The 18,327-nt window shown below is 44.2% G+C and overlaps 1 protein-coding gene across 1 annotated transcript in view; it reads left to right on the top strand.

The window, feature by feature from the left end:
- The window catches only part of LOC148898522 (anoctamin-1-like), a 94,068-nt gene that overhangs the window by 43,184 nt on the left and 32,557 nt on the right, over positions 1-18,327 (top strand). The window contains 3 exon segments of the mRNA XM_088995729.1: positions 9,713-9,824; positions 9,937-9,994; positions 17,734-17,834. Of these exon segments, the coding sequence (XP_088851855.1) occupies positions 9,713-9,824; positions 9,937-9,994; positions 17,734-17,834 (271 nt within the window).

Below are 18,327 nucleotides of genomic sequence, written 5' to 3'. Positions count from 1 at the left end.
GTGAGACGTTAGTGCCACCAGTCTGTAGCTGTTGAGCTCTTTGGGGTTGGCAATCTTAGGCACTGGGACCAGGCATGACGTTTTCCACAGCTGTGGAACTCTGCCCAGCTTCAGGCTCAGGTTGAACAAGTGCTGGACAATGACACACAGCTCGTCGGAGCAGGTCTTGAGGAGAACTGATATCATCCGGAAACTGATATCATCCGGACCTGCTGCCTTCCTCACCTGCATCCTCCTCAGTTGGTTCCTCACCTGCGCAGTTGTGACAGACAGGCAGGAACCAGGAGGCAGAGTGGCGGCTGAGGGTGTGGCAACGGTTGGGAGGGCAGATGTTGGTTGTGGAAAGCTGGTCGTGAGAGGGGGCAGGGAGGGTAAGGCCACAGTGAGAGTTGGTGCAGGTGCAGCTACAGGTGAAGTTGACGGTGGGCCGGGGGCGGCTGGCGTCTTGTCAAACCGATTGAAAAAGCGGTTGAGTTCATCTGCCCAGTTCTTGTCTTTTTCGTTCAATGTCACAGCAGGAACAAAATGTAAAACATCAAAATCATCTGAATGGAAAAAATACAAAGTAGCAAAAGAAGACCAAAAGTAAAAGTCCGCCAAGGTTAAACAAACACATACACAATGCATGCAGCAAACAAGCAGCAAACAAACAATGAACCGGCACCGGATGATCGTGCCAGGTGTCCTTTTAAGTGTCAATGATTAAACGACCAACACCTGCGAGGCTGCAGGAAGGGCTGACGTCGCTACCCGCTGGTCGCCAATCTGATCGGGACGACCAGCACCTGTGCAGGTGTAGGCGGGGCCAACAGCACCCCCCGTTGGTCGCCAACCAGATCATGACAGTACCCCCCCTTCAAGGGGCTGCTTCCAGAAGTCCCAACAGTCTCCCAAAAGGTCCACTCGCCAGGGAACGGTCGGTGGAGAGGGCAACCGCTGCCTCTCCAGCATACGACGGGCGGCGGCCTGATGGGAACGGGACTCGACGAGGCTTGCGCTAACGTGGACGTAGCATTGCCAGGCACAGGGTGGAAATGAGACGGGTCCGATGTACCTGCGGGATCCGATGGTTGGCCGGTTCATTCTGTCAAGGTTTGCGAGGTGGTGATGGCGGGTGCGGATCCCAAAAAGCAGGCAGGAGTGAGTAGGAGGTTGTTTGACAAATTGTATTAAATTAAAGTCAGCTGGAACAAAATGTAAAACATCAAAATCATCTGAATGGAAAAAATACAAAGTAGCAAAAGAAGACCAAAAGTAAAACCCCGCCAAGGTTAAACAAACACGTACACGATGCATGCAGCAAACAAGCAGCAAACAAACAATGAACCGGCACCGGATGATCGTGCCGGGTGTCCTTTTAAGTGTCAATGATTAAACGACCAACACCTGGGAGGCTACAGGCAGGGCTGACGTCGCTACCCGCTGGTCGCCAATCTGATCGGGACGACCAGCACCTGTGCAGGTGTAGGCAGGGCCGACAGCGCCCCCCGTTGGTCGCCAACCAGATCATGACAAATTAAAGTCATGTCATTCGCTACAACAGTCAAAACTTCATGGCATCCTGGATGGTGATCACCAGGACGACGAGGGGGAACGAAATTGTTAGTAGCATCTGTCGCAAACAGTCCCCAGGGTATGATACAGATGAGCTGGTAACTGGGAAAAGGGGGTGTGATCTGTCGACGCGGCTACAGTGACGTGCATCGGGAATTTTGACGAACGATGTCCTCGCGAATCCAAATGAAGCTTGTGGCTGCTAAGAAGGCTAGCAGCTCCGCAATCAGTCCATCCCACGTTGGTGTGGTCCACGTCATTCTCTTCAGACCGCAGCTCCGTCCTGTGGAGAGCAAAAGAAGACTTGTGCCAGGTCACATGTCGACAGGATGGTTTCATTCTACACATCACACTTTCTTGGCGTTTCTTTCCCTATCAAAGTCTGTCTCATCGTTTAGGCTCTGCAATGCAATGGCAGTAAATCATTGTTAGATGTTAGTTGGTTCATACATGTTAGTGGTTAGTGGGTCTGCATTTCTGGAGGGCACAACTTTCTTGGGGAATGACATTGCAGCCAACATCACTCATTACCAAAAGTAAAAATTTTGGTAATGGGGATCTGAGCTATCGTCACACCCCCCTGTTGAGACAAGAAAAGTCTCAATTTGCCAACTGGGATCGTGTTTGCATGGCAAACACGATCCATCTTTGACATTGCACAGATTATCAATTTGTATGAACCCATTTGTCAATCACTGTTCCAAAATTTCTTGTTCACTGTTCTCAAAATTTCTGTCTCTCAACACCTGCATGAGCATCAACGCATGTGGCCTGTACCACGAAAATTTTGTACGTTGAGCACAGCTTCTCCTGCTGTCACTCCTCTGCTGGCACCCAAGCAAATCATATCTGCAAATTTTGTGCAGGGTAGACATTTGCATGTCGCCACATTGTTTGGGTGGATGACAGCCTTCTACAATTCTTTAGCACAAGTTGACATGGTCAGCTAACATTATGGCAATCTGTGCAAATGGTCATCATACTCGCATTTTGTCATTCAGTCGGAGGGCACCAGTTGACAGTCAGTTTCGCTTCTGCATAGGACATCCATCTGCGCAAACCAGTTTCATCTCCGCTCACCCTGGCATGGATTCCCCAGGAGTTCTTCCCTTCTGAAGAATCTCCTTCTCCCAATTCTGAAAGAAGCTGGTTAGCGTGGAAACCCTATACAATATAATATCTGATTCTGACTGACACCGGTGCCCACTGAACTCATCTGCCAATTTCACTCTTACCAACCTGAACGGCGAGAAATTCCCCTAATGTGCACTGCAGTCAATTACTTCAATGTGCACTGCATTCAATTCATGATAATAATAATAATTCGTAATCAAATCAAACGCAACAGGTTACCCCACCATTTTAGTCGTAACTATAAACTACTTTTGAACTGAAAAATGTCATCACTGTCTTGATCCAAGATGGCACCGCGGATGGCAGCCTCTGTCACACGCTCCCTAGTATTGTTCCTGGTTTTGTCATTTTCATTTGTTTTTTGCGATCCTACGCGACTCAGTTACACGAGGGAAGAGTTACTGAGCATTGGGGAATCCACTCTTGGACTATTTTCATCGACACACCAAAATCTACAAGGTTTTTCGGGGCTGCTCGCGAGCGGCGTAGCAGCTCTGTACGGAGCTTTGAGACGCCGGCGTAGGAGGGGGAAGCGAGCCGGCGTGCTCGTCAAGCTACGGCACCGTGGATTTCGAACGCCGCTCCCATCGATCCACCTCGCTAATCTACGCTCACTACCAAACAAGATGGACGAACTTCTGCTTCTCACAAAGACCAATAAAACGTTTGCCCGCTCTGCTGCGCTGTGCTTCACTGAGACCTGGCTCAGTGACCGCCACCTGGATTCCGCGCTACACCTACCCGGATTCCGTCTCCTTCGGGCCGACCGTGACACGGAGCAATCGGCGAAATCCAAAGGCGGTGGACTATGCTTCTACATCAACGAAGAATGGTGCACCGATGTCACGATGTTCGACGCACACTGCAGCCCTGGTTTGGAATCGCTGTCTCTCAACTGCAAGCCATTCTACTCGCCACGTGAGTTCGCTTCCTTTATTCTCGTTGCCGTGTACATCGCGCCACAAGCTGATGCTAACGCGTGTATACAAACGCTAGCGGACCATGTAAACCATCTCGAACTAAAATATCCAGAATCACCCCTGATCATTTTGGGCGATTTTAATCAAACACGTTTAAACCGTGAACTTCCCAAATATAAGCAGCATATTGACTGTTTCACCAGAGGAGAAAACATTCTAGATCATTGTTACACAGCACTCAAAGGCGCATACCGGTCTGTTGCGCATGCAGCATTGGGTCTTTCTGACCACTATTTAATCCACTTAATTCCACATACAAACAGAAACTCAAATGTGTAAAACCGGTAGTCAAGACAGTTAAAACATGGACAGATGAAGCAAAGTTATCGCTACAAGAATGCTTAGACTGCACTGATTGGAGCGTCTTTGAAACTTCAACGGGCACATTGGATGAATACACAGACACTGTAACATCATACATCAGTTTCTGTGAGGACATGTGTGTACCAACAAAGTCCTTCCGCTCATTCAACAACAACAAGCCATGGTTCACTCCCAAACTCAGGCAGCTTAGGAAAGAGAAAGAATCCGCATTTAAAAGCGGCGATCGAGCAGTTTACAAACTCGCCCGAAACAGGCTGACGAAGGAAATTAACATCGCAAAGAAACGTTATGCGGAGAGGCTTAACAAACAGTTCTCCGCTAACGACTCTGCATCGGTGTGGAATGGCCTGAAAGCAATAACAAATTATCGTTTACCTTCCCCCCAAGCAGTGTACAACAATGGTATGGCTGATGAGTTAAATACATACTTTTGCCGATTTGAAAAGGACACCCCCATTTCCCCGGTCTGCCCACCATTACCAGAAACTACCGTATCTCCGCCCTCTGCCCTACAGATCCACGAACTGGACGTTAGACGGCTCTTTAAGCAGCAGAAGATCAAGAAAGCTGCAGGACCTGACAGAGTGTCCCCATCCTGCCTGAGACTCTGCGCTGACCAGCTGGCTCCGGTCTTCACACGAATCTTCAACAGATCCCTGGAGCAGTGTGAAGTCCCATCCTGCTTCAAACAGTCTACTATCGTCCCAGTTCCAAAGAAACCAGCACCCTCGGGATTGAACAACTATAGACCTGTTGCTCTGACGTCTGTGATCATGAAGTCCTTTGAACGCCTAGTGCTGAACCACCTAAAGAACATCACCGAACCTCTGCTAGATCCTCTTCAGTTTGCCCACCAGGCAAACAGGTCTGTGGAGGATGCAGTCAACATCGGACTGCACCACATCCTCGACCACCTTGACAACACAGGAACCTACGCAAGGATCCTGTTTGTGGACTACAGCTCTGCGTTCAATACCATTATCCCTGAACTCCTCATCCCCAAACTTCTCCAGCTTGGTGTGTCCCCCACGATCTGCCAGTGGACCCTCAGCTTCCTGACAGGACGGACACAACAGGTCACACTGGGAAATATATCATCCACAACACGAACCACGAGCACTGGAGCCCCGCAGGGATGCGTCCTCTCTCCATTGTCTTCTCTCTCTACACGAACGACTGCACCTCAACGCACCCAGCTGTCAAATTCATAAAGTTCGCAGACGACACCACAGTCATCGGTCTCATCAAAGACGGCGACGAGTCTGCGTACCGACAACAAGTGGAGCAGCTGGAGCTCTGGTGCAGCCGTCACAACCTGGAGCTGAACACGCTCAAGACAGTCGAGATGATCGTGGACTTCAGGAAACATCCATCACCACAGCTACCCCTCACACTATCCAACTGCTTGGTGTCAACCGTTGAGACCTTCAGGTTCCTGGGAATCACAGTCTCCCAGGACATGAAGTGGGAGGTCAACACCAACTCTATCCTGAAAAAGGCCCAACAGAGAATGTACTTCCTGAGGCTGCTAAAGAAGCATGGCCTGCCACAGGAGGTGCTGTAACATTTCTACACGGCTGTCATCGAATCCATCCTGTGTTCTTCCAACACCATTTGGTTCGGGGCCGCCACAAAAATGGACCCAATCCGACTTCAACGGACAGTTAGGACGGCGGAAAAAATCATTGGCACCGCCCTACCCACTCTCGAGGACTTGCACACTGCAAGAATCCAAACTAGGGCGCGGAAAATCCTACTGGACCCTCCGCACCCTGCCCACCACCTTTTCCAGCTACTCCCCTCAGGCAGGCGCAACCGATCCATGCGCACCAAATCCAGCAGACATTTAAACAGCTTCTTCCCCCAAGCTAGTAACTCTTTGAACTCTTTGAACTCTTTCAACAGTAGCCAAAATGGAACTGTATAGTGCCACTTAGCAGTTTTTTTTGACGACGATACTAGTGCAGCGTGTTCTACCGGAAACAAATTCCTTGTGTGTTCTACATACTTGGCAATAAAGATGATTCTGATTCTGATTCTGTACGCAAAGGCAGCCAGAAGATAATTTAGAATTTGCGGCTGTTATAATAAACGTCGGATTTCCGCCATCGCATCTCCACCGTTGAATATTTTTCGTTCGATCAAGCCTAATTGTCACAATTCGTCGCTGGCTGGATGGTTGGATGAGAAATGTTTTAACAGCATTCTGAATGTCTAGCATCAATAAAATGTGTCTGAAAATTTCAGCGGAGCAAATATGTGCAAAAAAAAAATTGTCATGCATTTGAATAAATGGTAAAAACTATACTTTCGGAAACTTAAACTATTATCAATAGGGGCTTTGTCATCGATCCCAAATCATCAGTTGGGTGTGCCAAACTCTAAATGGGCAAGTGCTTTACACCAGCCGTTGCGGGTTCTTGTTTTAGATCTCCTATGACAATTGAAACAGGGATTAAATTTAATTTCCAAAATGCAGTTTGGATGCTACAATTGTGATTCAGCAGCGTCTGTGCCGAGAAAATCACAGGATGAGTGGATACAAGTGGCTTGTGCATCTCACAGTTCATCAATTCGTCCTGCAAATTGAATAATTTCTCAACCACCATCCTAGCTCTGTTTGCGAATTGTTGCTGTTCACATCATCTGCATAAAAAGCGGAATGAAAAAAGTTAGTCATCATATTTTGCAAATCAACCTTGTCCAATTTGTTATCGTCTTCAAATTCAATATGTATATCGTATATATGAATCAAATCATCTGTTCATTGACTTCAGGGGGAAGACAATTGTCAGGTCAAAACAGGTCCAATGATCATGTCACGATCATTATTTTAATAAATCTATAAACTTTTCTTTTATGAAAAGTCCCATGATATCAACTGGTGTATCTCTTTTAAGTAATTAATCACCAGCGAATCTAGTCACATTTACCTTGCCCATTTCCCCATTGTGGGACTACTAAAGGCTTTCTGATTCTGAATTGCCAATTCCATCCAATTCGAGATAAATGTTCCTGTCATTTAGCCTAATTCCTCTGACTATTTTACAGTAAAGTCTCGTTATATCGATATCGGATATATCGATAGTCCCGGTTATATCGATACTATTTCTATGCACGCACGGAGAAAATTACATGCAAACAGGGTCGGATATATCGATAGTCCCGGTTATATCGATATTTTTTCGGACTCCCTTGAATATCGATATAACGAGACTTTACTGTATTTAATTTTCCCTATTGAACTGTCACTTACGAGAGGTCAATACAGTGGAATGTTGTGGGGGCCCCTGAATTGCCTCTGGGTGTTAAACCCCCTCTTTGAAGTTTTGTGCTGACAAAAACCTTGATAAGAGGCATCGTAAATAACTAAATGGCTTCTTTCAAATGGCTTAATCAAGCCATATACAAACAAAGTTTAGCTCAATATAACAAAACTAATCCTATAATTTTATAAATTCTCTCTTTGACTCCATTTCATTTTGCATTTGCCCGAATTAGGATTCCAAAATTATTTGTCCCGATCGCAGACAAAAACATTGGAATCCTTACTTCAAGCTGTTAAATTCTCTTAGTGAAATCACTTTATCCAATCCAACAAAAATACTTTACTTTTGCCTTCAAGTTCACTGAAGTTCGGCCTCTGTTTATTCATTTGTTTGTTTGCTTATTTATTTGTTCACTCAGTCTAATTTGCCTGCCTATTTAATTTAGTTTTTGTTTCAAGTGGACGGTATTCATCAAAGAGCTATCGGAAAAACAGTGTTATGTCATTCATGAGGACGTCAAGCTGGCATGGTTGGGCAGGTTTCCAGATGAGACAGGATAGTCGTCTGTATAGCCCCCCGTCGAGTCCGCTTGCAATGACAAGGCAGTCTCTCGTCCTGTGAAAGAAGAGAGACCCGGCCGACAGATTTACACGCAGGCAGGAACAATGTTTTTCGCATACGTTCTTGAATGCTAACGCAACCGCCTTATTCCTTTTCTTTCCGTTTATTTACCCATTCGGCAAACAAATCAATTTGCCGATCCTAGAATGCGGCTGTGAATCTTCCCCCACTCCTTTAGGGCGGAGGAGGAAGGGGCTGGGCTGGGCTGACCGCTCTCTTTGGGCAGCCCCACCTCTCCCCCCCGTTCCATTGTCTCAGCGAAGCTCACACCCAGGGCACCCCACCCCACTGTGTCAACGTCTTCGCACAAGTAACGCGCGCACATACAAACACACACACAATGCACGCACACACATTGTGGGAGGTCGGCCGAGGACGAAGCAGAGCGAGAGAGAGAATGAAGCGGACTGGGAGAGCATTTATGTAAGACGGACAGGATGTGGCGTAACAGGATGTGACATCATGTAAGGGAAGGCAGGATGACGTATCAGGAAGTCCAAACCAAAATGAAATGATGCAAAAAGATGAGAAGATTTCTTCAGCCGTCATCTGTACTTTTTGAAGGTGTCGGACGTTTCGCCTCCTATCCAAGAGGCTTCGTCAGCGAACTAAAGTCTGACTGGTCGTATCGGCCCTATTTATATATCCCTAATGTCCGGACATGGCGGTGCCGGACACAGCTATGATAGGTCCCTACTCTCAGGTTGGGGGGAGCAGAGGACCACTCCCTGTGGCCCCACTGATTGTTCCTACATTCCTGACTAACGACTGGCCTATTTCCCCCACTCCCACCGGTATCACCTCATCAGCATTACGAATGTTGCCTAACCTGTTTTGCTTAAGCAGGCTATTGTATGAACGATCCAAATTGAACCTCACCCCACCAGACCGGTTTAATGAAGGATTTTGTTGTTGATGAGAATCGCTTCTTTTACCCCCCTTTCAAACCATCTATGTTCTTTCGTTAAGATTTTAACCTCATTGTCGTCAAATGAGTGGTTGTTAGCTTTTAGGTGCAAATGTACTGCCGATTGAGGCCCACTAGTATTATCCCTGCGATGTTGATAAAGTCTTTTTTTGAGAATTTGTTGAGTCTCCCCAATGTACTGCTCTTTACAATTTTTCTTCTTACAATGTATTGAATAAACTACATTACTTTGTTTTTCATTTGGTAGCCTATCTTTTGGATGCACTCATTTTTGCCTTAACGTGTTTATCGGTTTGAAATAAGTAGGAATTTTGTGTTGGACTCTTTGTAATTTTTCAGAAACTCCTGCAATGTAAGGTACTGCTACTCCTCTCCTTTTTGTATCTTGAGAATTTTTGGTTTCATTCCCTATTCTATCTTTCTGACATTTGTTGAATGACCACTGAGGGTACCCACAGTTAGTGAGTGCTCTCCTGATATGTTTTGACTCCTTTTCTCTACCTTCAATACTAGTTGGTATTAGTTAACTGGCCACTTCCGGTTTCAAATTGAAGTACTTTTTAGACACTTTAAGTCATTTGTATTGGTGTTTTGCATTTCACTAAAAATATCATCCTGCGTGTTTTGGGTATTTCAGATGCTATAAAACGTTTTTCTGATGTCAGTTAGGAAACAAAAAAGTGATGTCGGTTGTCTTTTAACAATATCTGTATATCACTATTGAAACTCCACAACATTTGAGGTTGCCCAATGTTATATTTTAGGCAGGTTAGCCTGGCAACCTGAACACATTTTTTTTGTCAATTACCTTTCACTCATATAAGTAGATACCTGGAAACCACTGTTGACACAATTTGAGCGAAGAAAGTAACAGCCTTGGAAACGTGTGCTTTCTTTTTTAGAGGTTCCAAAAACGGACAAGAATTTTGAGGAGAGACTCATATTTAAGACCTTCATTCTGAAGTTTGTCAATGCTTTCACGCCAATCATATACATTGCTTTCTTCAGGGGAAGGTTAGTGGTTTCATGGTTTCATTACTTGATAGAGTGAAGCACTTGAATAATACATTTTAATGCTTTATCCTTAGCGTAATGCTCCATTCTTGTCATTGTCTTTTTCAAGCAGACTGGTCGGCCGACCAGGCAACTATTTGTATGTTTTTGAATCCTACCGAATGGAAGAGGTAAGGCTTATAATTTTGTTTAAAATAAAAGGACAACATCCATTTGTAGCCATTTTAACTCAGTGAAAACATTGTTGCACTGTTTTATCCATAATAGATTAAAATAGTGTTATTTGAGAGAGTGAACCTTGTTAAATTCAACCTTCCCAGCTTGTATTCCAATTTTAAACGTGACTCTCTAATAATAAATGGAGTGATAATCCATTCTGGAAAGATGGGGAATAGGAAACTTCAAGATCTATCTTCAAAACAATGGAAGTGAAATTGTGTTGAAAATCATATGTGTTTTCTTACTGAAGTACGTCTGTGTAAGCTCTCAGTCAAATAGGAATGGTCCATTGATGAAAAGGTTTCTTCAGCCGTCATCTGTACTTCTTTGAAGGTGTCGGACGTATCGCCTCCTATCCAAAAACCTTTGTCAGCAAACTAAAGTCTTACTGGTAGTTTCGGCCCTATATATATCACTACTGTCCAGACGTGGCGGTGCCGGACTCTGGTATGATTGGTCCCTGCTCTCAGGTTTGGGGGAGTAAAAGACTAATCCCTGCGGCTCCACGGATTGCTTCTATTGTCCTGACTGACGACTGGCCTGATTGCCCAATTTGCCCTGGTATCACCTCATCAGCATAACTAAGCCTATGTTGCCTAAGCAGTCTATTGTACGAACGAACCATCCAAATTGAACCTCACCCCACCATTACGGTTAAGGGAAGGATTTTGCTGTTTTATGAAAATAGCTTCTTTTACTCCCCTTTCAAACCATTTACAGTGGGACTTTGGTTTACGAACCCCTTGGCTTACGAACTTTTCGGTTTACGAACCGAATTTAAGAAAATTTTACCTTGGCATACAAACTATTTTTCGGGATACACACGGAACTGCCACAATGAGTGATATGTCGTTCGTGAATGAGCCTGTTCTCCAAAAAAGGAAATTGTTGGGTTCTAATTCCTGTTTCTCATCTGGTTCGGTGTTCAACGAAGTTCTGTGATGAAATACCAGCGGGGACGATAGATGGTGAACAGAAAAACTACTTTATTCTAGTGAAACAAACGGAGCACATCTCTTGTCGGAGCGGGGAGCCAAGAGCACACGTACACGACAAGAACAAAAAGCACAAAGCCCGCCCGCTCAGACTAGTTTTGAAAGTACACAGCAGCGATCTGTTGTCCAATCACCTAAAGACAAGTATTGGAAGTCACACAGCAGCGATCTGTTGTCCAATCAGCTACGGACAAGTATGTTGGGAGAACATCAGACTGAAAGTTGATACTTGTTACATTCTGCTTTCGCAACTATTCAACTAAGCTTCATAATTCCATGTAGTCTAAATTAAACATGCAATAACATAATATGTACAATGCAAGCCTCAGAGACAAAGATCAAGTGCAGCAACTCAAGCAGGACATCACCAATAGTCTGGAAAACATCAACAAGACTGAGCTGCCAGGAAAGCTCAAGCTCTGGTGTCTGCAGTTTGGACTTCTCCCTCGGGTAATGTGGCCACTCACAGTCTATGAGGCCCCACTCTCAACTGTGGAGAAGATGGAGCGAACCATCACTAGATATGTGAAACGCTGGCTTGGTGTTCCACGCTGTCTGTCTAACATCGGCCTTTATGGCAAAGGGGTCCTTGAGCTTCCAATCACAAGCCTCACCGAAGAGTACACGTGCGCTAAAGTGAGACTTCAGATGACCCTCACAGACTCCAGAGACCGGAAGATCAGTCAAGCTGCACCCCCCCTATCAATGGGACGGAAATGGATGCCATCCATTGCAGTGCAGCAGGCCATAGCAGCTCTAAGGCATAGCGACATTGTGGGACACATTCAGCTCGGAAGAGGGGGCTTTGGCCTTACAAACAAACCTTCTTGGTGTCAGGCTTCAACATCGGAAAGAAGGAAAATGGTGATAGCAGAGGTGCGCCGCCAAGAGGAAGCTGAAAGAACTGCACGGGCTGTCCCTCTTGCCAAGCAGGGACAATGGATGAGGTGGGAAGGCCTGGAGAAGAGAAGGCTCAACTGGAAGGATCTCTGGGAAATGGAGGCAAGCAACATCAGCTTCATCATCAGAGCTGTCAATGACGTGCTCCCATCTCCAAAAAAAAACTCCACCAATGGTATGGCCAAGATCCAACCTGTGACCTCTGTCGAACTCCAGGAACTCTCAAACACATCCTGACCGGTTGTAAGGCCAGCCTCACACAAGGCCGCTACACCTGGAGGCACAACCAGGTCCGAAAGAGTTTGGCAGTTGTCCTTGAGAGCAAGAGGAATACCATCAACTCCTTGCCAATGCGAGCCACCACGTCCAGCACAGCACCATTAACCTTCATCCGAGAGGGACAGGAAAAGCCCAACCATCCTACTGCTAAACCAGAAGTTGGACAGCTATCCGGGGTCCGCGATTGGGAGATGCGGGTTGAAATTGGCCAGCAATTGGTTTTCCCAGCGGAGATTGCAGCCACCATCCTCAGACCAGACTTGGTGCTCTGGTCCTCGTCACTCAAGGCTGTCTACATCGCAGAACTCACAGTCCCGTGGGAAAACTCTGTTGAAGAGGCCTATGAGCGCAAGAAGCTGCGCTACACAGAACTCGTAGTGGAGGCGCAACAGCGGGGATGGAAAACCAAAGTATATCCAATTGAAGTTGGATGCAGAGGGTTTGTGGCTTCCTCCACCATCAGGCTGCTAAAAGACCTGGGTATCCATGGACAGGCTCTGCGGCACACAGTTAAGTCACTCTCTGAAGCGGCAGAAAGAAGCAGCCACTGGCTCTGGATGAAGAGGAAGGACCCTTGTTGGGCTCATAGGTCAGCAACCTAAGACCCCCCCCCCCCCTACCAGCTTCTGAACATCTGATTGGGCATGGGACACAAGCGCAGGCGTGATCAACCTGTCGCTGGCCACCATCGATGAGGGTGTCTAGTGATTAAAAGGCCGAAACACCCAATGATTCTTTGGCACACTACTGACGATGTGTCCCAAATTCAAAACCTGCCATCCCTGAGGCACAGCTCCAACATCACGTCCAATGGTTCATGATTCTCTTCCCTCTCTCTCTATCTCTCTCTCTCTGTGTCTCTCTGTCTCTCTCTCTCTCTCTCCCCATCTCTATCTCTCTATTTCTCTCTCTATCGCTATCTCTCTCTATATATCTCTCTAGCTCTCTCTCTATCTATCTATCTATCTATCTATCTATCTATCTATCTATCTATCTATCTATCTATCTATCTATCTATCTCTCTCTGTCTCTCTTTCTCTATCTATCTATCTATCTATCTATCTATCTATCTATCTATCTATCTATCTATCTATCTATCTATCTATCTATCTATCTATCTATCATATAGCATATTTGACAATAAAGCTCACTTTGACTTTGACAAAATGTACTAAGCTAAACATGGAATAACATAATGTTTACGAATGTGCATAAAAACACTATCATTCCCTCCTGTTACTTTACTTTATCTTATCTTATCTTATACCATGGAGAAGGCGAAAAACCTCTGTCATAACTTTACTGCCGCCTCTCCATTTGCGACAGTCTTAAAGGCAAATTCAATTCAATCAAAAATTTGAAGAGGAAAATTCCTTCTCGGCTCTCCGTTTCTTTTTTTTTGGTTGGAGCAACCACACTCTGGCCATGGTTTACAATTCCTAGCTACAACACAGGAGCCCCTTCATGACTTTGTTGATACAAAACCTTTGCGTAGTTCACCTGAGAATTAGTTATCATATTCATTAGCGTTGCTCTTACGCATGGAATAATACAACCAATGACTAAGAAAATAAGTACAATCACGACCGCGATAGGCATAAGCAGTCTAAGCAAAGTTGTATACCACGGGCCTCCGAAGAGCGTGGCAAAGGTCCACGGATGATCAATCCCTCGAGCTATCTTGACGACAGTTCGTTTTGCTTCTTGGGCACAGCTATTTCAAACCAATTTTGTTTTGGGTTCAGAATGGACCACAACGGAATCCCAACCAGTGGTCCAAGCCTTCCCTAACTTGATATGAGCGTGCCAAAACCCTGAGGATAACCACTTCCATTTTGTTGTGCTTCGTTCACGAGGACGCTAAGGGGAAATGAGACTATTCCTGCATCTTGTAGTGGCAAGCAAGCTACAGGATGTGCAATGCTTGGACACTTATCTGACTTTGTTGGATGTAATGGTGGAACTTCTCAGGCTGATGGAATGGGAGGCTCTACGTGTGTCATCTGGATTGCCCCCATGAATCTGTACAGCAAGATGATGTAGACCAAACCCATGGCTATTGAGTAGTTCGGCTCCGTCTCTCTTCCACCTTGATGGCAGTTGGCGTTGTGATCAGCACGGTGAATGGCCCCTCCCACTTTGGTGCAGACCTTGATCAGCACCTCGTCTCCGGGGCGCAACATCTCTGTTCCTGTGGAGGAAACAAAGAGGACTGCAGCAGTACACATGCTGTGGACCTCTTTTTGTTGTAAACATTTCACACAACGATTTTGCCAACAAAGCGCTTGGATCTGATTCATTCTTTTGCCAGGGCACACCTTCCCATAATGGGAGGATGAAATGTCTGCCATGCAAAATCTCAAAAGGTGTTAAGCCATTATTAGTAGGCGTTATTCTCATATATAATTTAACCAAACACAGACATTCAGGCCATGGTTTGCCTGTTGTCCTCCATCGTTTTTCTGAGTCGATTTTTGATCGTACCATTCGTTCTTTCAACTAATCCTGCACTCTGTGGATGGTACGCACAGTGATTCTTTAATGTAATTCCTAAATGTTCGGAAATTTTGGTTATTACGTCATTAACAAAATGTGGCCCATTATCACTCCAAATTATTCTCGGTATGCGTCAGATTTCTTTGAAGGCACAATTTCCACCCATTTGGTGAATGAATCAATTAGCACGAAACAGTATTTATAAGAACTACTTGTGCTTAGTTCAATGAAATCCATGTGGACCACTTCAAAGGGGTGTGACCCCTGTGGAAATTTTCCTCTTTTTGGTCGCATATTACCCTGTGGATTATGTTTACAGCATATCAAACAACTCCGACAAAGGTTTTTTTGCATATGAGTTGAAACCTCTGCTTAAATGGACTACTTTTCCTGCTATAAACACCATCCCTCCTGTTGATACATGTGACCTACCATGGCTCAACCGAGCCACCATAGGAAACATGTTTCTCGGTAAACATGGTTTATTGTATATTTTATACAGCCCATCAACTAGCTTAGCACCATCGGCCAGCCACAGATTTTTTTTTCGGATTTTGTAGTTAACGCTTGCATATCCTTCAAAACTTGTGTGGGCACTAATTCACATGTCTCTTGATTTACTAGATTGAAAACAGTCTAAGCAGCCTTTTTGGCAGCTGCATCTGCTCTAGCGTTGCCTGAGCGCTAATTCCTGTCTTTATCCCTTGTGTGCGCTGCACATTTGCACACAGCCACACTTTTTGGAAGGAAGATGGCTTTCAACAATCCTCTCAATAAATCTGCATGTTCAACAGTCTTTCCTTCTGTCCATTTACACGCTCCAGTTAATGCAACAATTTCTGCTGCTTGCGTTAAATACGTTTTGTAATGAACCATCAGCAATAATTTCAACGTGGATGCTGTCAGGTAAAGGTGTGTCTTCCAAATCAGATTGTAGAAATGTCATCATCTTTTATTTAATTTATTTATTCATTTCCTAGAAGTTCAACTTCTTTTTGGCAAAACTGTAACATAGTCAAAGAAGTTACCTGTACTTTCTAGATTTTGGAACAAAGTGATTGATACAGTCTCGTTTTCGTCTTCAGTTAGTGAATAAAGTAAGATGTCGTCAATGTACAAAAGAATTTGAGAAGTCACCGAATTTTTTAAAGTCAGCAATACATGAAGACATTTCTTGTATTATTATTATTATTTTTTTGGTATAACGACTGACGAGTAGGGGACGTGTGTTCCAGTCTGCTCTTATCCTGAAAACACATCTGGTCTTCTATAAACAGCAAGGGGGGTGAGATGGTGAGTGGGGCCAGAGAGGGCAGCCGTTAGAGGAAGTAGCTCTTAAGCATGGAATAATACAACCAATGACTAAGAAAATAAGTACAATCACGATCGCGATAGGCATAAGCAGTCTAAGCAAAGTCGTATACCACGGGCCTCCGAAGAGCATGGCAAAGGTCCACGGGTGATCAATCCGTCCATCCTTGGCCATAGCATCTCTGAGATCCCTGAATTTTGGGCCTTTTTGTCAGGTGTTTCCATATAGGCTGTCAGTTTGATGTGTGTTTTACGCTGGAGAGGCGATGTTACGACTGGTGATGTCACAGATGACATCATGCATATAGTTACGGGAAAACCAATGTGATGTTCACGAAAATCAGGACAGAGTCTCAAGTCCATGCATCCTGCAACCTTGTGGGTTACTATAATAAGTTGGATATATGTCATTGTCATAGTCTAAATTAAACATGCAATAACATAATATGTACTGATCTAAACATGAAATAACATAAAATGTACTAAGCTAAACATGGAATAACATAATGTTTACGAATGTGCATAAAAACACTATCAGAAATGGCAGCTGACTTTTTTTTGTCCTCTATTCCCTGCCCCTAGTCGTCGGTTAAAGCCATGTGATTGGTCAAGAACGCAGAAGTGGGGCATGGGGTTATAGACAGAGAGAGAGTGAGGCCGTTCTCCAAAAAACAAAATGGCGTCAGACAGAACTTGAAATAAAAATAGAAAAGGGGAAAAAAAAAACAAGTAAAATGGTGAGAAAATGGATAGAAAACAGTGACATTTTGACCCATTTCAACTTTGATAGTTCAAAAGCAGAGTGTAGACTGGAAGGTTAAATATGCAATCAATCAGGCTCCACAAATAACCCGCACAAGTCATCTGTATACTTGATGCAAAAAGCTATTAACCCAGCTAAACAGATCACAATTGATGAAGAACTAGATAGAATTATCACAGAGAAAGCACCTACAAGGGATCATTCCTCAAGATGGTGGACGAAGCCTATGTTCCTCATCAAGTGTTCAATTAATGCTGAGGAAACCGGACACTCCATTCCATCAAGCCATTAACGACCATCACAAAGGTCAATAAAATGACTTTATTGTATAGTACAGTTTATTTCTTTAATCATAATACTATAGCACATTTATTATACATAAAGTAAGATATATTTTGTGTAGTTTTAAGGCTGGGAAAATTAGAAAGTAGAAAATTATGTTTTATGGTGACCTGGGAAAGGATTATTGTCATTTTAATGGTTTCCTGTGGGAAATTAATTTTTGGGATACACACTTTTTGCCTTACACACTGTGTCTGGGACCTAATTAAGTTCGTAAGCCAATGTCTCACTGTATTTTCTTTCGCTACGATTTTAACCTCATTGTCGTCAAATGAGTGGTTGCTAGCTTTTAGGCTAGCAACCACTCATTTGACGACAATGATGTTAAAATCTTGCCGCCATGTCTGAACAGTAGGGATATATACAGGGCCGAAACTACCAGTTTTAGTTTGCTGACGAAGCTTCTTGGATAAGAGGCGAAACGTCCGACACCTTCAAAGAAGTACAGATGACGCCTGAAGAAACCTTTTCATCTTACTGAAGTACTTTTTATGTTCTATTGTGTTAGTAATTACACGTACATCACATGCATATTGTCTTTTTAAGAAGAGACACTGAAAAATAGAATTGTTCTGCTATTCACAACCCAATTCTGGATTCACAGTGTACTCATGGTGGCTGTTTAATGGAGTTATGCATTCAGCTGAGTATCACCATGTTGGGAAAACAGCTGATTCAGAACAACCTTTTTGAGATTGGAATACCGTAAGTTTTCATCGCGTTTTTGATTGTATTACTAAAGTAAAAATACAGAAGGTGCCAACTTACAATATAATCAGAATCAGAAAGCCTTTAATAGTCCCAGAATGGGGAAATATGCAGTCCACAGCGGCAATTTGAAAGGGGAAAAAACAAAAAGTGTACATAGTGCAATGGGGTGGGGAGGTGCAAAGATTTGTTTTAACTGTACATCCTGAAAGTATAAGAAAAGCATATTGATAAACAGTAACGTCTCGTTATATCGAGATTCTCGTGAGTGGGAAAAAAATATCGATCTAACAGGACGATCGACCTATTCGATCCTGCACCGAACTGAATTAAAAGTGGGTAATAAATGGGGGATCTTTGATCTGGCATGTCATTTTCTCCTTGAGTTCATGGATTGCGTATCTAGCATGCTTTTGTACTGTAATCAAGTGAAAAATAAACTTATGCATTCAATAAAAACGTCATTTATACGTCATTTTTATTGCATAAA

The sequence above is a fragment of the Hippocampus bargibanti genome, linkage group LG05, assembly GCF_051943395.1.
Source record: "Hippocampus bargibanti isolate YZ-2025 linkage group LG05, ASM5194339v1, whole genome shotgun sequence".
Lineage (NCBI taxonomy): Eukaryota > Metazoa > Chordata > Actinopteri > Syngnathiformes > Syngnathidae > Hippocampus > Hippocampus bargibanti.
Note: the sequence above shows the minus strand (reverse complement) of the source record. Positions and strands in the feature narration are given on the sequence as shown.